Source organism: Pituophis catenifer, unplaced genomic scaffold (assembly GCF_029215685.1).
Source record: "Pituophis catenifer annectens isolate HBS135680 unplaced genomic scaffold, rPitCat1.0.hap2 SCAF_1, whole genome shotgun sequence".
NCBI classification, from domain to species: domain Eukaryota; kingdom Metazoa; phylum Chordata; class Lepidosauria; order Squamata; family Colubridae; genus Pituophis; species Pituophis catenifer.
The window spans coordinates 341,662,164-341,685,335 of NW_027256881.1; the positions used below are offsets into that span (position 1 = coordinate 341,662,164).

The 23,172-nt window shown below is 44.9% G+C and overlaps 1 protein-coding gene across 1 annotated transcript in view; it reads left to right on the top strand.

Moving 5' to 3' along the window:
- Positions 1-9,060: 9,060 nt before the first annotated feature.
- Positions 9,061-23,172, top strand: part of LOC139312054 (granulocyte colony-stimulating factor receptor-like) — a 59,507-nt gene continuing 45,395 nt past the window's right edge. The window contains exons 1-3 of the mRNA XM_070936580.1: positions 9,061-9,159; positions 11,293-11,373; positions 18,808-18,886. Of these exons, the coding sequence (XP_070792681.1) occupies positions 9,061-9,159; positions 11,293-11,373; positions 18,808-18,886 (259 nt within the window). The remainder of the gene's footprint in view (positions 9,160-11,292; positions 11,374-18,807; positions 18,887-23,172) is intronic.

Genomic DNA, 23,172 nt, shown 5'->3' on the forward strand with positions numbered 1-23,172 from the left:
AGTGACGCAGGGCCATTTTTTCAAGCTGACAATCTTTGTAGCATCCCGAGGATCACGTGATCAAAATTCAGATGCTCGGCTACTGGTTCATACTTACGACCGTCGCTGCGTCGCAAGGTCATGTGATTCCCCTTTCGCGACCTTTTGACAACCAAAACCAATGGGGAAGACAGATTCACTTAACAACTATGTTACTAACTTATCAACTGAAATGATTCACCTAACAACGGTGGCAAGCATCATCATTGGCATCCTTCCTTCTCAAGAGACTATGGTATTGTGCTCTGGAAAGAGTCCTAAAACAGCTTCTAGTGCAGTGATGGCTAACCTTCGCGTGCCAAAAGCGTGGGAGTGGGGGGGGGGGTTGTGCACACGCCCTCACCCATAATTCTATGTGCCCCGCCCTCCTGCACATGTGCACGTCCCCCCCCGACTTTTGGCACGCAATGGCACTGTGGCCCCGTTTTTCACCTTCCCCAGGCTCCAGAGAGTTTCTACGAGCCTGGGGAGGGTGAAAAAGGCCTTCCCTACCCCCCTGGAGGCCCTCCGCAGGCTGGAAATGGCCTGTTTGCCGACTTCCGATGGGACCAAAAGACCCATTTTTTGCTCTCCCCACGCTCCGGAGCCTTTCTAGGAGCCTGGGGAGGACGAAAACGGCCTTCCCCAACCCCCCGGAGGCCCTCCGGAGGCTGGAAACAGAAGTCGGCAAACTGCGCTCGCGTCACCACCAATATGGCTCCACGTGCCATCTGTGGCATGCGTGCCATAGGTTCGCCATCACGGATCTAGTGTGACTAAAAAGGCCAATTCGAGAGTGGCCATCCCTTCCACACTGAGGGCAGATACATTCTGTCCCCTGCCCAGCTCCCAGATTTCGCTGGTTCCGGGACTGCCTCTTTGCCTCAGCCTGCCGAACAAGTGTCTCTTCGAATTGGAGAAGGCCGTGCTGCGCCTTTAGCCTCCAAGATGAACAATCGGAGGTCAAGGTTTCCCAGTTGTTAATGTCCATTCCCAGGGCCTTTAGGTCCCTCTTGCAGATATCCTTATATCGCAGCTGTGGTCTCCCTCTGAGGCGCTTTCCCTGCACTAATTCTCCATACAGGAGGTCTTTCAGAATCCGACCATCAGCCATTCTCACGACATGCCCCAGGCAGCGTAGACGTCGCTGTTTCAATAGTGTATACATCAGGGGTGGGCGTGGCTTATTTTGTGGGTGTGGCTTGGAGGTCATGTGACTAGGTGGGCGTGGCTAGCTGGTCAGAGTCATTTCTGGAAGGTCCTGGCACTTACGACCAGTCCTCGCACTTACGACCCGACTCATTTGTTTGCTTTTAACACTGATCAGCTGTAGGACGGCCCTTTGAAGCCCCGCGGCAAGACTTTAAACAGTTTTTTTTCCCTCTAGTCATCAGCTGGGACTCAGGAGGCAGCAATAGATTGGGGGTGGGACCAAATAAAAGGTAAGAATAACGTGGGGGGGGTGAGGGTGGGAGGGCGGGGGAGGGAGAACCGGTTCGGTGACGTCATATCGTCACCGCTACCGGCTCGGCCGAACCGGACTGAACCAGGAGGAACCCACCACTGGTATACATGCTAGAAATTCCAACACGTTCCAAGACTGCGCTACTTGGAACTTTGTCCTGCCAGGTCATGCCAAGGATACGTCGGAGACAGCGCATAGGAAAGATGTTCAACTTTCTCTCCTGCCGTGCGTAGAGGCCGCAAGACTCACTGCAATACAAGAGTGTGCTCAGGACGCAGGCTCTGTAGACCTGGATCTTTGTACGTTCCGTCAGCTTCTTATTAAGCCATACTCTCTTTGTAAGTCTGGAAAATGTGGTGGCCGCTTTACCAATACGTTTATTCAGCTCAGTATCTAAAGAAAGATAGCAAGTTGCAAGAAAGGTCACAAAATGGGGCAAAACTCACTTAACAAATGTTTCACTGAACAACATAAATTTTGGGCTCCGTTGTGGTCGTAAGTCGAGGACTACCTATATATACACCAGTGGCCATATGCCCGAACTTCGATCATGTGGTACCATGGGGGAGGGGGTGCTGCAACAGTCGTAAGTGTGAGGACCGCTCACAGGTCGCTTCTCAGTGCTGGTGTACCTGGTCACTAAACGAATAGTCGTAAGTCTAGGACTACCAGTAAAAATGTTCCAAATTTGAGCCTCAGATTGCAAAGATATTTTGGCACTATTGCAGATATGTCAAAAGCAGGGGTGGGTTTCAAAATTTTTTACTACCGGTTCTGTGGGCGTGGCTTGATGGGCGTGGCATGGCTTGGTGGGTGTGGCAGGGGAAGGATACTGTAAAATCCCCATTTCCTCCAGATCAGCTGGGACTTGGGAGGCAGAGAATAGATGGGGGCGGGGCCAGTCAGAATTTTTACTGCCGGTTCTCCGAACTACTCAAAATTTCCGCTACAGGTTCTCCAGAACTGGTCAGAACCTGCTGAAACTCACCTCTGGTCAAAAGCTTCCAATGGACGTACAGCTGGGGAAAGCTTTGGCCTTAAGAACAAATCAAAACCCACCTACCGGAAACTGAAAATCACCTTTAATGTTATCAAATATTCATTCGATCAATCAATCAGAATAAAGCTGGAAGGGACCTTAGAGGTCTTCTAGTCCAGCCTCCTACTCAAGTAGGAGTCCCTATACCATTTAAACTGGATTCTCCATATTTGGGGTGATTGCTGTGCACGCACACACAAAAATTTCCCCCTCAATCGATACAAGAAATATTGCGATTCAAGGAGCTGATGTCCATACATTTTCTGAATGAGATGGAACAGTTAGAACCAAACAATAAATCCAAATTAAATTCATATTCGAATGGGACTTTGCCTATTATATACCATTCAAATTTCCGAATTCAACATTTTCTTTTTGTGTACACACACAAAAACACACACACACACACACACACACAAATGCATTTGTTGCTGCTTTTTTGAATAGCATGATCCCTGAGGCCACACTGAGCTTAATTTAGATTTTCCTGGTTCCATTGACTCTGCCCTTTCAAAAGGAATTCACACTTCTACCACCATCCAAGGTCAAGGGCTTAGAACCAGCGAGCTAAAAAAGCTGCATATTCTCCGAATTTTTGAAAAAGACGAGACTGGGGGAACCGGATCCCAATGCTAGCTGGCTGGCCTGACTTCTCCCCTTGCCACCAGCCCCTGACATAATATCCTCAAATATCGATCTAATATCATACCAATTTATTGTGATGCCTGCAAACTATTTTTTCCACATCAAAAGAGGCTGCTTAGATTAGAGTAGAGTAGAGTAGCAGTAGAGTAGCAGTAGAATAGAATAGAATAGAATAGAATAGAAGAGAATAGAATAGAATAGAATAGAATAGAATAGAATAGAATAGAATAGAATAGAATAGAATAGAATAGAATAGAATAGAATAGAATAGAATAGTTGGAAGGGACCTTGGAGTTCTTCTAGTCCAACCCCCTGCTTAGGCAGGAAACCTTCAGAAAATGGCTGCCCAGTCTCTTCTTAAAAGCATCCAGTGCTGGAGCATTCACAACTTCTGGAGGCAAGTTGTTCCACAGATTAATTGTCCTCACTGTCAGGAAATTTCTCCTTAGTTCTAGGTTGCTTCTCTCCTTGATGAGTTTCCACCCATTGCTTCATGTCCTGCTTTCAGGTGCTTTGGAGAATAGCGTGACTCCCTCTTCTTTGTGGCAGCCCCACAAATATTGGAAGACTGCTATCATGTCACTCCTGGTCCTTTTTTCCATTAAACTAGACATACCCAATTCCAGCAACCATTCTTCATATGTTTTAGCCTCCAGTCCCCTAATCCTCTTTGTTGCTCTTCTCTGCACTCTTTCTAGAGTCTCAACATCCTTTTTACATCGTGGCGACCAAAACTGGATGCAATATTCCAAGTGTGGCCTTACCAAGGCTTTATAAAGTGGTCTTAACACTTCGCGTGATCTTGATTCTATCCCTCTGTTTATGCAGCCTACAACTGTGTTGGCTTTTTTGGCAGCTGCTGCACACGGCTGGCTCATTTTTAAGTGATTATCCACTAGGACTCCCAAGATCCCCTTCACAGTTACTACTACCTATTGAGCCAGGTACCACATATACTGTATCTGTGCATTTTTGGGTGTCGTTTTTGTGGATTTATCTGGCAACTTTGAACTAGTCTCAGGCAACTGAGGCCATACAAGCTATCCTCAACTTACAACACAGACTTGTTTAGTGACCATTCAAAGTCACAACAGCATTGAAAAAAGTGACTTACGACCGTTTTTGCAGCATCCCCTGTGATCACATGATCAAAATTCAGAAGCTTGGCACCCTGGCAGTGTCCCCGGGTCATGTGATCCCCTTTTGCGACCTTCTGACAAGCAAAGTCGATGGGGAAGCCAGATTCCCTTAGCAACTGTGTTATTAACTTAACAACCGCAGTGATCCACTTAATGACCGTGGCAAGGAAGATTGTAAAATGGGGCAAAACTCACTTACTAACGGTCTCGCTCAGCAACAAAAAATTTGGGGCTCAATTGTGGTCATAAGTTGAGGACTCCCTGTACTACTGTTTCCGGGTTGATTTCCTGTTCAGTTTTCTATGTTTTGATGCCTACTTAATGGCTTAAATGTCCTGTCTGGTAAAGCCCCCCCGGAAGGAAATCCAACACCCCTACCACCATCACTCCTGAACTTGAGAACTGCCTGTAGCGTGAAGTTCAATTATTATTTATCAGATTTATTTGCTGCCCTTCTTGTGGCTCTAGGCCAAAAGCGGGACTAGAACTCCCACTTTCCTGGTGATTGGCCCAAAGTCACCCAGCCAGCTTTCACGCCTAAGGTGAGACTAGAACTCCCAGTCTCCTAGTGATTGGCCCAAAGTCACCCATCCAACTTTTATACCTAAAGTGGGCCTAGAATTTCCAATCTCCTGGTGATTGGCCCAAAGTCACCCAGTCAGCTTTCGTGCCTAAAGTGGGCCTAGAATTCCCAATCGCCTGGTGATTGGCCCAAAGTCACCCAATCAACTTTGGTGCCTAAAGTGGGCCTAGAATTCCCAATCTCCTGGTGATTGGCCCAAAGTCACCCAATCAGCTTTCATGACTAAAGTGGGCCTAGAATTCCCAATCTCCTGGTGATTGGCCCAAAGTCACCCAATCAACTTTGGTGCCTAAAGTGGGCCTAGAATTCCCAATCTCCTGGTGATTGGCCCAAAGTCACCCAGTCAGCTTTCATGCCTAACATGAATTTTTAAAAAGTCCCCTATTCCCTTTCCCCTCCCTCACGCTTCCATTTTGCCTCCACTTCTCTCCCCTTATATGAACCCGAATTTAGATCGTGACATTCCATCCCCTCCAGTTGCACAGAATAATCTACCTGTTACCTGAACGCACGAAACTTTAGCAGCACAGCTAAAGGAGCCGGCGTTGATTTTTATTTTTCTTTTATTTTTTCATTGCCTGCGGTTCCCTTCCCCTCTCGGGAACATGTCACCGAAAAGTTTTGAGGGCTGCTTTGGGCACAGAAGTCGAACAGGTTTATTTCCTCAGCTGATTGGATTTGCAAAGACCCTTGAGAACAAGAGGAGAGGGGGGGGCAGAGATTGTTGTTTGCAGGTGCTTAGTTGCCTCCCCCACCACAACCAACAACCTGACTCAAAGCTGTTTTACTCTTGCATATTTGATCGCTGCTGTCCCTGGGAACAAGCTGATCTCTCCGTCACGGAGACACACGTACCGGTCTCCCTGAAGAGAAAATACACACAAACGTAAACCTACCTTTTTCAAAGTACATTCGGGGGGCCCTTTGAAGTTCCCTGAAACCTGAAATGGAAGGGGTGGGGGTCAGGAGCAGGATGGAAATCTTTCTCTTGCGGGAAGGAAAAAGTTTTTTCCCCCAAAAAAACCCTATAAAGGTATTTTCCATCAGTAAAAGCCTGTGATTGATAAGACTTTTACTCAACATATCCTCTCTCTCTCTCTCTCCCTCCCTCCCTCCCTCTCCCCCCCTCTCTCTTTTTATCCTACCATTACTACCCTGATTCCCCCAAAATAAGACATCCCCTGATAATAAGCCCAATTGGGCTTTTGAGCGCATGGCAATAAGGCCAAGCGCTTATTTCAGGGTTCAAAAAAATATAAGACAGGGTCTTATTTTCGGGGAAACACGGTACTTTGTAAGTAGCTCAAAATGGCAAACACACCTAATACTCCTTCCTTTCTCCCCTATTTTCCTCACAACAACAATCCTGTGAGGTGGATTAGATTGAAAGAGAGTTACTGGCTCAAAGTCACCCAGCTTTTATGCCTAAAGTTAAGGTAGGACTACAATTCACTGTCTCCTGGTGATTAGCCCAAAGTCACCCAACTGCAGTGGTGAAATCCTCCTCTGGTCGCCACCGGTCACGTGCACGCATGTGCAGTGCGCACCAAGTGCACGCTGCGCATGCATGTACAATGAACACACACTGTGCGCATGCACAGTGCACACCAAATGTGCGCTTCGCGCAGAAAAAGAAACCATTTGAAGGTAAGTAGAACAGCAAGGGGGGGGAACAGCTGTGCCGCACAATTTATAAATCGCGCGGCACAGCTGATCGTCGGAAATACCAGTTCGGATCAGCCGGTAGCTTTTTTTTTTTACTACCAGTTCGCCGAACCGGTAGATTTTATTACTACCAGTTCACCTGAACCAGTGCGAACCGGTAGCATTTCACCACTGCCCAACTGGCTTTCGTGCCTAAGGTGGAGGGAGAACTCACCGTCTCCCGGTGATTGGCCCAAAGTCACCCAGCTGGCTTTCATGGCTAAGGTGGGACTAGAACTCCCAGCCTCCCAGGTTCTACCCTGGTGCCTTAACCACTTGGCCAAGCTGTGCTCTTATTATCTTACTATTAGGTGGCTGTTTATACTAGAGTTTTTCAACCTTGGGAACTTTAAAATCATGGCTGGCTGGAAAATTCTGGGAATTGAAGTCCACAGAATTTAAAGTTGCCAAGGTTGAAAAACACTGGTTTAGAGATTATTGGACCTAAATCCAGCCTGGTAGGTGCCAGATCTGGTAAATAATGCCAGACTGAAGTTGGAATTTCAGCCATTCTGAATATTAAACTGCCCAGCCTCTTAAAAATCTCCAAAGGCGAACAACTTACAACCACTAGATGTTGAATCTTTCATGGATATTCACCTCTTGCCAACAGAAAGCTTTTCCTTATATTTAAAGTAAATCAAAACCAGCTCCTCTATCTCTTGTCAGTCATCTCTCCTGCAGGCCCAACTTATCGAGATCCAAAGTAGCTTCTTCTTATGACTGAACATTGAGATCTCTTGAATGTCACCGGCTTCTCGGCTCTTTAATTTTTTTTTTATTTTTTATTTTTATTTTTTTTTAATTTGATTTATATGCCACCCTTCTCCGGAGACTCAGGGCGGCTTACAATGCGTTAAGCAATAGCCTTCATACTTTTTTTGTATATTTATACAAAGTCAGCTTATTGCCCCCACAAACTGGGTCCTCAATTTACCTACCTTAGAAAGATGGAAGGCTGAGTCAACCTTGAGCCTTGGCGAGATTCGAACCAGCAGTAATTGCAAGCAGCTGTGTTAATAACAGGGTGCTTAGACCACTGTACTATCAAGGCTCTTTTAATCCTCTTTTATCTTCTGCACAGGATCCCAATTTATCTCTAGACTTCAGATTGCCGGATCACAGTTTCAGTCCTACGACGGACTGAGTCTTCAGTCAGCCAGGGCATAATGTGAAGTGATAATAGCATGACATGATGGCACCTTTCACATTGTGAGGCCACCGTTGGAATACTGCATCCAGTTCTGGTCACCACAATGCAAAAAAGACGTTGAGACCCTGGAACAGGAGTGTGAAACTCAATTTCATAGAGGGCCGCATCGGGGTTGTGTTTGACCTCGGGTGGCCGGGTGGGCGTGGGCGGGGTGGGCATGACACAGGACTCGTGTCGGGGCCTCCTGTGGTGGCCAAGTACTAAGGCAAGACTTCCCTGAGACCCTCCCTCACTCTCATTATAATCTCCTTCCTTCCTTCCTTCCTTCCTTCCTTCCTTCCTTCCTTCCTTCCTTCCTTCCTTCCTTCTCTTCTCTTCTCTTCTCTTCTCTTCTCTTTTTTCCTTCCCTCTTCATTCTCCTTTCTTCCTCCTTCCACTCTTTCCTTATTTTCCCTTCCTTGCTCTCTTCCCATCTTCCTTCCTTCTCTTCTCTTCTCTTCTCTTCTCTTCTCTTCTCTTCTCTTCTCTTCTCTTCTCTTCTCTTCTCTTCTTTTTCCTTCCCTCTTCATTCTCCTTTCTTCTTCCTTCCACTCTTTCCTTATTTTCCCCTCCTTGCTCTCTTCCCATCTTTCATTCTTTTCCTTCCTTCCTTCCTTTTCTTCTTTTTCCTTCCCTCTTCATTCTCCTTTCTTCTTCCTTCCACTCTTTCCTTATTTTTCCTTCCTTGCTCCCTTCCCATCTTTCATTCTTTTCCTTCCTTCCTTCCTTTTCTTCTTTTTCCTTCCCTCTTCATTCTCCTTTCTTCTTCCTTCTGCTCTTTCCTTATTTTTCCTTCTTTGCTCCCTTCCCATCTTTCATTCTTTTCCTTCCTTCCTTCCTTCCTTCCTTCCTTCCTTCCTTTTCTTCTTTTTCCTTCCCTCTTCATTCTTTCTTCTTCCTTCCGCTCTTTCCTTATTTTTCTTTCCTTGCTCTCTTCCCATCTTTCATTCTCTTCCTTCCTTCCTTCCTTCCTTCCTTCCTTCCTTCCTTCCTTCCTTCCTTCCTTCCTTTTCTTCTTTTTCCTTCCCTCTTCATTCTCCTTCCTGTATTGAGCTTTTCAACCCCTGATAGGCCAACCATGGATAAATCCAAGAAAAGAAAAGTTTCAGAAGAAAACAGAATGTTTAATTCAACTACATATGCTAGTTTTGTGGACACTCAATAAATAGTCAGGCATGGGAAGGGTTTTGTGGCTCCCGGTGTTTTCTTTTCTGTGGGAAACGGGTCCAAATGACTCTTTGAGTGTTTAAGGTTGCAGACCCCTGGTCTAATCTAATGAAGAGAAGAACAAGGACTGACACCATAGCAACCTTCCAATATTTGAGGGACTGTCACAGAGAAGAGGGGTACAACATCTTCTCCAAGCACCTGAGGGTAGGTCAAGAAGGAATGAATGGAAACTAATCAAGGAGAGAAGCAACCTAGAACTAAGGAGAAATTTCCTGACAGGACAATTAATCGGTGGAACGACTTGCCTCCAGAAGATGGTACACTGGAAGTGGGCAGAGCAAAAGCCAATATTGGGCGGGACAACCCCTTTCTCATTGCCCCCAAACTGGAAGCGGGGAAGAGCAAGATAGATTCCACCGAGGGTAGAATAGCTGTTTGCAAAGCAGACTGCTGGGATAGACACAGGAAGTCTCAACATATGGCCATTCGTTAAAGGATGGTTCAGATTTATGACAGTGCTGAGAAAAATGTTCCAATATTTGAGGGGCTGCCAAAAAGAAGAAGGGGGTCAAGCTATTCTCCAAAGCACCTGAAGGCAGGACAAGAAGCAACGGATGGAAACTTATGAAGGAGTGAAGCAGTCCCTCTCTTCTTCTCTTCTCTTCTCTTCTCTTTATTTATTTATTTATTGGTTCGATTTATATGGCGCCCTTCTCCGGAGACTCAGGGCGGCTTACGATGAGTTTAAGCAATAGCCTTCATACTTTTGTACTTAGGGCTTTTGGGCCCCCCTAAGCGGTGTTCTTTTTTTATACAAAGTCAGCTTATTGCCCCCACAATCCGGGTCCTCATTTTACCTACCTCGAAAGGATGGAAGGCTGAGTCAACCTTGAGTCTGGTGAGATTTGAACTTGCAGTAATTGCAGGCAGCTGGTGCTACTTAACAGCACTTTAGTCTGCTGCGCCACCAAGGCTCTTCTCTTCTCTTCTCTTCTCTTCCTCTCCTCTCCTCTCTCCCTCCTCTCTCCCTCCCCTCCTCTCCTGCCTTCTCTCCTTTCCTCTCCTCTCCCTTTTCTTCTCCTCTCCCCTCCCCTCTCTTCTCCTGCCCTCCCCTGCCTTCTCTTCTCTTCTCTTCCCTTCCCTTCCCTAGTCTTCTCTTCCCTTGTTTTCCCTTCTCTTCTCTTCCATCTTTCCCAGCCTCAGAACCTTTTTCAGAGAGATGAGTCTTCACACCATGTGTCCAAAGTAGGATCATTTGAACCTGGTCATCAGTGCTTTGAGGAAGAAACCTGACTTGATTTGTTGACATAATAAGAAAGGAAAATAATATTAAGAAAAACCATTAGGTGTCCTGAAGTCCAGTCCCAACCTCGCAGGTTGTCCCATTTTCTCCTCTGGCATCTTCAGGCTGGACTCTTCGGACTCCTCCCTAGGGCTTTCTGCTGATTGGCCAGGGAGCATAGGCCACACCCCTTCATAACAGGCAGCTTGTACAAAGCTTTGCTCTCCCTCCTCACCTGTTTCTCTCAGCCTCTGGAGGCTTCTCAGCTTTTATCTATATGAGATGGACCTCCAGTTTCCAATTTGAAAGTGAGCTTTCTGTCTTAACCAGTAAGGAAGTGGATTTTATGCTAGGGTTGAGACCTTTCTCTCTTTCTCTCTTGTTTTTCTCTTTCCTTCTCTCTCTCTCACACACACATACATCTCTCTCTCTGTTTTTGTCTCTTTCTCTTTCTTTCTCTCCCTTTCTCTCTCTCTTTCCCTTTCTATCTTTCTTTCTCTCTTTCTCTCTTGGTTTTCTCTTTTCTTCTCTCTCTCTCACACACACAAACATCTCTTCTGTTTTTGTCTCTTTCTTTCTCTCACTTTCTCTCTCTCTTTCTCTTTCTATCTTTCTTTCTCTCTTTCTCTTTTTCTTTTTCTCTCTCCTCTTCTTTCTCTCTCTCACTTTCTCTCTCTCTCTCTTTCTATCTTTCTTTCTCTCTTTCTCTTTCTCTTTTTCTCTCTCCTCTTCTTTCTCTCTCTCTCTTTCTCTCTCTCTTACTTTATCTCTCCCACTTTTTCTTCCTCTTTCTCTCTCTCTCTCTATATATGTTCCTCTTTCTCTCTTCCTCTCTCATTCTCTCTCTCTCTCTCTCTTTTAACCCACGGGAGGGAGGGAGGGAGGGCCCTTTATTCTAGAACCAGTTAGAGGGTTTTTTGGGGGGACTCTTTTCAAAAGCAGAGAGACCGCATACATTTCTGTGGCTGGCAAGAAACGCCGAGATCTCCAACGTCCAGAATGAAAGCAGAAAGTCCTGATGATTTTTGTTTCCCTGTTGCTTGCCTTTTGTCTAGAAACCCAGCACGCCCCATTTGCATCGGTGTGTGAGAAGCGATGAGTTCCCAAAACGGCGGCAGCCACAGCTTCGCTCGGAGGTAAGTACCAGTCTTTCAAAGTGTCATTTAGCAGAGAAGGAACAACAAGACCGAGTTAGAAGCTGCAGAAGGGACTGATAAGGCTTTTTCTGACGTCGGAGAGCAACAGGGAGATTAATTGCTATGGCCCATTTTTTTTTAGGTCCTGAGCGAAGAGGTGGGGCTGGGGGTTCAAGGGCTGAGGGATGCGACAGACAAGACTTCGCCAAACTCCTGTTTTGAAGAGCTGGCCAAGGCCGTATTTGCAGTCATAAACCAACCGCTCTCTTACAATCCCTCCTGACACTTTCCAAACCCACCGGTTAATGTCCTGCACGCGGGGTCATAGAGACAAAGGATGTGAGGGTTGTTTTTTTTCCCCCCATGAAGAATGTTGTTAAAAGAAGCAAAGAGTCTGTTAGATGGAGAGAAGAATTGAGAGAAGAGAAATGCATCTGATGAGGGGAGCTCCAGATCACAAAAGTTTCTGCTTTGGGATAAAATCGGTTTAAGCAGAAAAAGGTGCTATCGGACATCTCCTGGTTCTTTTAGGGCACCGTAAACTAAAATAACTCTCCTTTGACTATGAAGAGAAAGGGATTTTAATCAGGAATGCATGAGGGTGTAAGAATCTGCGGTCAAAACACCTATTTCTGTTTTTAAAAAGAATTCATTCTCATTGAGAGAATAGTAGCTTTAGAGCAGGAGGTATCCAACTTTCAGCAACTTTAAGACAGGTGGACTTCAACTCCCAGAATTCCCCAGCCAGTATGGGGAATACAGCCCTGCCTTAGAAGGGTGCATTAGAGGGCAGTTATTCAACATGGTGGCTCAGTGGCTAAGACACTGAGCTTGTCGATTGAAAGGTCGGCAGTTCAGCGGTTCGAATCCCTAGTGCCGCATAACGGGGTGAGCTCCCGTGACTCGTCCCAGCTTCTGCCAACCTAGCAGTTCGAAAGCACGTAAAAAATGCAAGTAGAAAAATAGGGACCACCTTTGGTGGGAAGGTAACAGCGTTCTGTGCGCCTTTGGCGTTTAGTCATGTCGGCCACAGGACCACGGAGACGTCTTCGGACAGTGCTGGCTCTTCGGCTTTGAAACATAAATGAGCACCGCCCCCTAGAGTTGGGAACGACTATATGTGTGAGGGGAACCTTTATCTATTCAAGGCCGAAATCTTTCAATTGCACAGTTTGTGTCCAAACTCCTGTTCTTAAATGACCAATATGGGCCAGTCCCTCTCCGTCTCTCAGGCCAACCGACCTCACAGGGTTGTTGTGGTGTGGAAAATAGGAGAGGGAAGCTATGTTTAGATATATTCGCTGCCTTGAGCTATTTGTAAAAATAATAAAGGCGAGATACAACTAACTGTTTAGTTTAGCGTCTCATTTAATGTCTAGCTTAATGAAAAGAAGGACTAGGGGTGACATGATAGCAGTGTTCCAATATCTCAGGGGCTGCCTCAAAGAAGAGGGAGTCAAGGTGGTGGGATTCAGCCGGTTCGCACCACTTCGGGAGAACCAGTTGTTAACTTTCTGAGCATTATCGTGAACTGGTTGTTGGAAGAAATTATTAGGGCACAGAACCGGTTGTTAAATTATTTGAATCACACCACTGGTCAAAGCTATTTTCCAAAGCACCTGAGGGCAGGACAAGAAGCAATGGGTGGAAACTAATCAAGGAGAGAAGCAACTTAGAACTAAGGAGAAATTTCCTGACAGAGAGAAAAATTAATCAGTGGAATGACTTCCCTCCAGAAGTTAGACCTCCAAGATCCCTTCCAACTCTGTTATTCTGTTCTGTTCTGTTCTGTTCTGTTCTGTTCTGTTCTGTTCTGTTCTGTTCTGTTCTAATTCTATTCTAATTCTATTCTAATTCCAATTCCAATTCCAATTCTAATTAATAATTAATTTTATATTCTATTCTCTTCTAATCTATTCAATATTCTATTTTATTCTATTCTCCATATTCCATCCTATTCCATATTCTATTCCATTGTACTCTACACTACCCTATCATATTCCATATTCCATATTCCATATTCCATATTCCATATTCCATATTCCATATTCCATATTCCATTCCATTCCATTCCATTCCATTCCATTCCATTCTATTCTATTCTATTCTATTCTATTCTATTCTATTCTATTTCTCATAAAATCTTAGTTGCCCTGAAACGTTCAACTCTAGCTTTGCTCTCCAGAACAACCAAGGCGAACAGGACCATCCAGTTCTTTGACTGTCTGGAAATTCAGCTCTCAGGAAAGTAGGCAGATTTGCAGGAAGTGAAAAATTGTCTATTTGTTGTTGTTTTTTCGAATTTGTTTTTTTACTCCGATGAAAACGTTTAAGGGGATAGAAGACGGGCAGGGAAGAAGGAGGGGAGAGAAGCAGGTGGGTATCCAAAAATAAGGATAGGAAGATACCCAGCCAGTGTGAGACACAGAGGCAATCTCAGAGGTGAAATGTATCAATAAAGGAGAATATTTGTAGCTGTGGGTTGAAATTCGGGGTCTCCAAGCTTGGTGGTTTTCTTGTAGCCGTTTCATGACCCAAACTAGGTAACATCAATAACGAGCCTAAAGACTGCTTCGCAGTGAGATGGGCGGCATATAAATTTAATAAATGAAATAAGAATAATAATAGAGCCTTGGTAGTACAGTGGTCTAAAGCACCCTGTCATTAAGACCAGCTACCTGCAATTACTGCAGGTTCGAATTTCGCCAGGCTCAAGGTTGACTCAGCCTTCCATCCTTTCTAAGGTAGGTAAATTGAGGACCCAATTGTGGGGGCAATAAGCTGACTTTGTATAAATATACAAAAGAATGAAGGCTATTGCTTAACGCATTGTAAGCTGCCCTGAGTCACTGGAGAAGGGCGGCATATAAATCAAATTTAATAATAATAATAATAATAATAATAATAATAATAATAATAATAATAATTTCTAAATTTATTATATATATATATATATGATATATATAAATAATATATTTAATAATATATTTAGAATTTATAAATAATAAATTCTAAATTTGCCGGACTTGAACATTTTGACTCTACAAAAAACCACCTTACGCGGAACAGCTTACATCCTCTGACGATACCTTAACAGTTCCTAGGCCCTTGGTTAGGACTCGAGCTGCTGAGCTATTAACCAGCCTCAAAGGCTGTGAATCTCACCAAAGATTAAATAATAATAATAATAATAATAATAATAATAATAATAATAATAATAATAATACAACCAAGGTGGCTTGCTGACCGTCACCAAGCAGGAGCCATTCCATCAGTACACCAGGACAAGTCTTACCCAATTCGTGAGGTAATTGGAGGTTGTCTGTCTTATGGACATGGTTTTCAAGATGGCTGATTGGAATTTCACCTGGACATCCCAAAGCCCTTTCCTTTACCAAAGTAATTAAATTAATGTTTCTTTAACAAAAAGTAATTAAAATGGGGGAGGGAGCGCTTACTTTGAAGATTGGGGAAGAAGATGAGAAACAGAAAGAGAGAAAGAGAGAATAGTTGGAGGAATGGATAGATTGGATGGATGGATGGATGGATGGATGGATGGATGGATGGATGGATGGATGGATTTTAAAGTAGATATAGGATAGATCAGTGATAGTGAATCTTTTAGACACCGAGTGCCCAAACTGCACGCGCGCACCTACCCAAACTGAAAGGTGTGTGCGTGCGCAGACATGCGCATGCGCGATCATGCAAGCACGCATGCGCAGATATGTACACATGCTCAGCAGAGACCCAAAGACGAGCTGGCCAATGGGAGGCGGGGCATCCCAACACCGGCAGCCTAGCAAGAGGTAAGATCTTTTTCTTTCATGAACTTCTGTTTTGCCGTTTTCAGGGAAACAGAAGCTCACGAAACAAACGCCACAAAGATTTGACCTAGGACGATGGTGCGCATGCCAGCAGAGAGGGCTCTGCATTCGCCATCACAGGGATAGATAGTGAGAGATAGAGGGATAGATAGATAGATTAGAGAGAGAGAAAGAGAAAAAGAGAAGGATAAATAGAGGGAGAGAGAGAGAGAGAGAGAAAGAGAAAGAAAGAAAAAGAGAGAGAAAGATAAATGGATGGATAGATTACCGTGTTTCCCCGAAAATAAGACCTCCCTGGATAATAAGCCCTTCCCGAAAATATTTAATATTAAATATTACTCGACAAAATAAATAAAATAAAATAAAATAAATAAATGTGCAGCCAGTCCCCGCCATTTCCTCTGGTTAGAGTTAGGGAGACAGAGCTGGAAATCAGATAAGACAGCAAGACGATCCCTGTCTTGCTCCACGGGCCCCAAAATAATAAGACCGCCCCGAAAATAAGGCCAAGCTCTTATTTCGGGGTTCAAAAAAATATAAGACATGGTCTTATTTTCAGGGAAATATGGTAGATGTGGGTGGATATACAAAGTAGATAGAAGATGGAGAGATACAGAAACAGAAATAAAATATTTGCATGGATAGATTAGAGAGATGGATGGATAGATTAGAGAGATGGATGGATGGATGGATGGATGGATGGATGGATGGATGGATACATAAAGTTTCTTGGGCTTTGATAACCTGGGTTTGATCCTTAACATGGTGTAGAAACCCAATCAATACCTCCATCATCATCATTCATGTCATCACGCTTTCCTCTTTGCATTTTGATACACAAACAATCAGAAGTAGAGAACACTGTTCTCCTTATAGCTAGTCCTCGACTTACAACAGTTCGTTTAGTGACCATTTGAAGTTTCAAAAGCACTGATAAAAAATGACCGATGACCAGTTTTACAGCATCCCCACAATCACACAATAAAATTTGCAACTAGAAGGTATTTAGGACAGTTGCATTATCCTCAGGGTCACCGCCCTGAGTCCCCCTGGGGAGAAGGGCGGTATATAAGTTGAATTAATAAATAAAAAAAATGTGATCACTATTTTGTAACCTTCCCAGGCAGCTCCGGACAAGCAAACTCCAGGGGGAAGGGGGAGGTGTAGCCAGATTCAGTGAATAACTGCATGATTCGTTTAACAACTGCAGCAATTTGCTTAACAACTTTGGCCCAAAAAATGGTGCGAAACTCAACCATTATCTTCTTTAGCAATGGAAATTTTGGGGGCTAAAATTGTGGTCGTAAATTGAGGAATACCCGTTTACATAGTCCAATAATCCTGTGGGACCTTGAAATCAGACAATTATGTAATCTTTCTTGAGATGGCATCCTCTCTTCAAGGGGTATCTTTCTAATCTAACCTAATGACAGCGATTAGATCAGTGTTTTTCAACCTCTGCAGCTTTAAGATGGGTGGACTTCAACTCCCAGAATTCCCCAGCTACCCACTCCTAGTCCTTTTTTCCATTAAACTAGACATACCCAATTCCAGCAACCGTTCTTTATATGTTTTAGCCTCCAGTCCCCTAATCATCTTTGCTGCTCTTCTCTGCACTCCTTCTAGAGTCTCAAAACTTTTTTTACATCGTGGCGACCAAAACTGGATGCAGGATTCCAAGTGTGGCCTTACCAAGGCTTTATAAAATAGTATTAAGCAGTGGTGAAATTCAAATATTTTTACTACCGGTTCTGTGTGGTATGGCTTGGTGGGCATGGCTTGGTGGATGTGGCAGGGGAAGGATACTGCAAAATCTCCATTTCCACCCAGGTGGTATTTACCGGTTCTCCGAACTACTCAAAATTTTCACTACCGGTTCTTCAGAACCTGCTGGATTTCACCCCTGGTATTAAGACTTCACGTGGTCTTCATTCTATCCCTCTGGTGATGCAGCCTAGAACTGTGTTGGCTTTTTTGGCAGCTGCTGCACACAGCTGGCTCATATTTAAATGGTTGTCGAATGGAAGGAAGGGAAAAGGAGAGGAAGGAAGGGTAGGGGATAGGAGTAGGAGAGAAGGTGAGTAGGGGGAAAAGAGGAGTGGGGGACAGGAAGGGAAAGTAGGATGAGGTAGGAGAGGAGGGAAGAGAAAGTAGGAAAGGAGGGAGGGAAGGAAAAGAGGAAAAGAAGAAGAAGGGTTGTTGCAAAATGAGGGAAGAAAGAGTAGAAGAGTAACTCCGAATGTAATTAAAATGCCTTATTTTAATGCTTTCTTTAAGGAAAACATGTATATGTAGGATTAATTATGTATAAGAAAATGTACATTTTATATTATGTGTATAAGAAATAAAACTGAAAAACTTTTCCATATTTAAATGGTTGTCTACTAGGACTCCAAGATCCCCCTCACAGTTACTACTATTGAGCGAGGTTCCACCTAGACTGTTAGTTAGTTAGTTAGTTAGCTAGCTAGCTAGTTAGTTTATTATATTTATATACCTCCCTTCTCCCGAGGGACTCAAGGCGGTGAACAGCCATGGTAAAAACAATATACAACAAAAATTAAAAGCTTATTAAAATAATTCAATCATTCAGCCAAATTTAAAACATCCAACTAAAATCATTTTAAAACCCCTATCAAAACCCAATTTAAAAAAACCTTTATCCTGTCAGACCAGCTTGCTGGAATAATAGGGTCTTCAGAGCGCGACGGAAGGCATGGAGGTCGGGGATCCTTCGTATGTCCGGGGGCAGTTCGTTCCATAGGGCCGGGGCCCCCACAGAGAAGGCTCTCCCCCTGGGGGTCGCCAGCCTACACTGTTTGGCTGACGGCACCCTGAGGAGGCCCTCTCTGTGGGAGCGTATTGGTCGGTGGGAGGCAATCGGTGGCAGAATGCGGTCCTGTAGGTAACCAGGTCCTAAGCCATGGAGCGCTTTAAAGGTGGTAACGAACACCTTGAAGCGCACCCGGAAGACTACCGGGAGCCAGTGCAGCTCGCGCAAGATGGGTGTTACATGGGAGCGACAAGTCGCCCCCATTATTACTCGCGCGGCTGCATTCTGGACCAGCTGGAGCCTCCGGGTGCTCCTCAAGGGGAGCCCCATGTAGAGAGCATTACAATAGTCCAGCCGGGAAGTGACGAGGGCGTGAGTGACCGTGCGCAGGGTGTCCCGATCCAGAAAAGGATGCAACTGGGAAATCAGGCGAACCTGATAAAAAGGTTCGTACCTGTGCATTTTTGTTTTCCTTGCCTAAATGCAGAACTTTACTATTTTCAACCGTTGAATTTCATTTTGTTAGATAGGGCCCAATATTCAAGTCTGTCAAGATCCTTCTGTATCATATGTCCATCCCAGACGATTATCCCTTTTCACAGCCCTCTTTCTTAATTCAGTGGAGCCAAAAAGCAACAGCTGAATCCTTCTCGCTCTCTAAGTCATCTCTTCCTGGTTGCCAGCTTTGTGGAGCGACCGAGCAGGGGGAGTTCGCTCGAAGCGTGTACCTGCATAATTTAAAATGTGCCTCAGGCACACCGATTTGATTTTCATAAAAGGGGGAATAAAAGAGAAGAGGGATTTTAAATGCCTGCCATTGTCATCTCTTTGCAGCTGCCGTGCGCTGTGAGCTTCAGGATGTCCCTCACGCTAGCGTGGATCGTGGTTCTTCTCGCCTGTCTCTCCTGCTTAGGTAAGAACGGAGGTCCAAAAGAGTTTTTGGTGGGTTCGTTATGGGCGGTCCTCGACGTACAACCGTAGTCAAGCCCCCAACACTTCTGTCGCTAAACAAGACTGTCAGGTTTCGATGCTATCTCAAAATAAATGAATTTCCAAACTGCCGATCATTAAGGAAATTTTCTCTTTATTTGAGCACAGTGATCTGATCCTGGCTCTTTCGCGGTCAGTACTGACCTTTGCCCCCCAATCCCTCCCTTTCCGATCCCCAATTCTCTGCTTCTCATTGGCTATCTTCCAAGTCACTTTCCTGATCTCTTCTTCATCAGATCACAGGAATGTCTCCCCCCTCTTCCATCTCCGAGGAGACAGAATCTTCAAAAGGATTTAGTAGGCAAAAGTTCAAACTTCTCCTCTCTTTATATATGTCAGTGCTGGGACGCTGACAGAGACATTTGTTAAGGGAGTTTTGCTCCATTCTAGGATCTTCCTTGCACCAGGTGTAAAGCGAATGACTGCATTTATTAAATTACAGGTAGTCCTCGACTCAGAACCGTTCACTTAGTGACCGTTCAAAGTTACAACTGCACTGAAAAAAGTGACCTATGCCCATTTTTCACACTTATGACTAGGGGTGAAATCCAGCAGGTTCTAACAGGTTCTGGAGAACCGGTAGCGGAAATTTTGAGTAGTTCAGAGAACCGGGAAACACCACCTCTGGCTGGCCCCAGAGTGGGGTGGGAATGGAGATTTTGCAATATCCTTCCCCCAGGAGGGAAGGGAATAGAGATTTTGCAGTATCCTTCCCCTGGAGTGGGATGGGAATGGAGATTTTGCAATATCCTTCCCCTGCCATGCCCACCAAGCCACGCCCACAGAACGGGTAGGGAAAAATTTTGGATTTCACCCCTGCTTACAACCTTTGTAACATCTCCATGATCACGCGATCAAAATTCAGATGCTTGGCCACTGGCTCGCATTTATGACGTTCGCAGTGTCTCCAGGTCACGCAAATCCTTTTTTTGCAACCTTCCGGCAAGCAAAGTCAAGGAGGAAGCCAGATTCACTTAACAACCATGTGACTCACTTATGAAACTGCAGTGATTCACTTAACAACTGTGGCAAAAAAGGTCGTAAAACAGGGCAAAGCTCACTGAAAAAAAATGTCCCGCTTAACGAAAGAAATGTTGGCCTCCATTGTGGTTGTAAGTCGAAGACTACCTGTAAGAATGCAGTTGTTAAGTGAAGCTGGCTTCCCCATTGACTCTGCCTGCAGGAAGGTTGTAAAAGGGGATCACATGAGATCCTGGGAGACGGCAACCGTCATAAATACGAACCAGTTGCCAACAATCCTGAGTTTTGACCACGTGATCCTGGGGATGCTGCAACAGTCATAAGTGTGAAAAATAAGTCACTTTTTTTTCAGTGCCGGTGTAAGTTCGGTCACTAAATGGAACTGTTGTAAGTGAAGGACTGCCCATAAACTTAGCTTGAGTTCCTCATTTTCAAAACAAGTGTCTTTCTCTGTCCATCAGATCATTAGCAGATGTCAAATCAATAACACCCCCCGTTGAAGCTGTTATCTTGCCTTCTCTACAATTAAATGCTCCAGGAAATAAACCGCAGAGCACTGACGTAGTCCTCCAGTCTAAATACAAGCACTTGCTCATTTTGAAGCGCAGGCAGTCCTCGACTTACGACCGGTTGCTTAGCAACCCTTTGAAGCAGACTTCCCAAAAGATAAATATACCGAAAGCCCTCGATTTATAACAGTGTTCAGTGACGGTTCAAAGTTACAACGGCACTGAGAAAAAGTGGCGTAACGGTTTTTTTCACACTTATGACCTTTTAGGCCTCCCCGTGGTCACGTGATCAAGGAGCGGTGCGGTGGCCTAGAGGTGGAGCTCTCGCCTCACAATCAGGAGGCTGTGAGTTCGGTCCTAGGCAGAGGCAGATATTTCCCTCTCTCTCTAGGCACAATGAGAATATATATGCTGAGCAAAACTCCTCATTGGCAACAGGAAGGGCATCCGGCCAGTAAACGCTCTGCTAGCTTAATTCAGTTGCCTTGACTCCACCCCGCAAGGGATTATGGGATTGTTAAAAGATTATGACGAAGTGGTGGGTTCCTCCCGGTTCGGTCCGGTTCGGCCGAGCCAGAAGCGGTGACGATATGATGTCACCGAACCGGTTCTCCCCCCTCCCCGCCCTCCCATGTTATTCTTACCTTTTATTTGGTCCCACCCCCAATCTATTGATGCCTCCTGAGTCCCAGCTGATGACTAGAGGGAAAAAACTGTTTAAACTCTTGCCGCAGGGCTTCAAAGGGCCGTCCTACAGCTGATCAGTGTTAAAAGCGAACAAATGAGTCGGGTCGTAAGTGCGAGGACTGGTCGTACGTGCAAGGACCTTCCAGAAATGACTCTGACCAGCTAGCCACGCCCACCTAGTCACATGACCTCCAAGCCACACCCACAAAATAAGCCATGCCCACAGAACCGGTAGTAAAAAAAATTAGAACCCACCCCTGTTATGACGGTGGTCAGGTGATCAACAGTCAGATGCTTGGCAACTGACTCATACTGGGTTTGTACAGGTAGTCCTCAATTTACAACAGTTCATTCAGGGACCATTTGAAGTTACAATGGCACTGAAAAAGTGACCTATAACCATTTTTCACACTTATGACCGTCATTTCACACTTATGACCGTCATTCGGATGCTTGACAACTGGCTCATATTTATGACGGTCATAATGTCCTGGGTCATACAATCTCCTTTTGCGACCTTCTGACAACCAAAGTCAAGGGGGAAGCCAGGTTCACTTAACAACCCTGTTAACTAATTTAACAACTGTGATGATTCATTTAACAACTGTGACAAGAAAGGTCATAAAGTGGGGCAAAACTCACTTAACAAATGTCTCACTTAGCGACAGAAATTTTGGGCTCAATTTTGGTCATACGTCGAAGACAACCTTATATTACCAATTTTGAAGCTCCACCTCCACCCCGGATGTTAAGCAAGGCAGTTGTTAAGGGAGCTTGGCCCCATTTTTACATCCCGTTTGCCACAGTCATTAAGTGAATCATTGCCGTTGTTAAATGAATCATATATGTCCCACTTAATGATTGTGGGTATATTCGTTTAATAATCAGAGAAGAAGCAAGGTTATAAACCCATTGTGGTCACATGATTTGTTTAACGACCATAATGCTTAGTCACCAAATCACTGATAGCAATTGGGATCGCTAAGTGAGAACGACCAGCATAAATCTCCCAATCTAACCAGTGGTGGGTTTCAAAATTTTTTACTACTGGTTCTGTGGGCGTGGCTTGGTGGGCGTGGCTGGCTTGGTGGGCGTGGCTGGCTTGGTGGGCGTGGCAGGGGAAGGATACTGTAAAATCCCCATTTCTTCCTGATCAGCTGGGACTCGGGAGAATAGATGGGGGCGGGGCCAGTCAGCATTTTTACTACCGGTTCTCTGAACTACTCAAAATTTCCACTACCGGTTCGTCAGAACTGGTCAGAACCTGCTGAAACCCACCTCTGAATCTAACCTACAACAACCACCAGCCTCATGACATTTCCTCCAGATTCCCGTTGGCTAGTTTCCCTCTCCCTACGGTTCTTTTTCTTTTCTTTTTTTTCCTTTTCTTTTTAATTTAAAAATAGTGTAAAGAAGGGGAAAAGCAATTTCCTGTCTTGCAATAGATTCAGAGCCTGGGGCTCCATCTCTTCCGATGAAGATTGCACCCGATGCGCAGGTGGAAATCAAAGTAAGTCTTCCACCCCGCTAAGAATCCGAGGAAGACATTTAGAACGAAGACCATCAAATCCTCAGTCTATGGAGATTCTCAGCCATCCAGGTCATGGTTGTCCCAAAGGTGCTTTTTCAAGAGGCAACTGGACTTTCTGGTTTTTCTTTGAAGATGTTTCACTTCTCATCCAAGAAGCTTCTTCAGCTCTGACTAGATGGTGGTGAACGGAAAGATTTATACTCCTTGCAGACAGATGGTCATTTGCATCCTTTTAGAGAATCGTTGAGGCCACTTGATTTGAAAGAGGGGTCAAAGAGGCCATTTATGTCAAAATTGAACAGCCCTCTCTCAACAAAGGGGGAGGGATACGAGATCATCTGTCTCCTCTTTACAACACAGTCCTTTCAGCAGTCCTTAGGAGGAGATCTCCTTGAGAGTAAGGCTTGGGGCTAATTGGCCACTTCCTTAGCCTATTGAAGGAGGAACGCCGACTGAAGCAATTTGCAGGGAACAACTTCGTTCACATACCTTCGTGTCTTG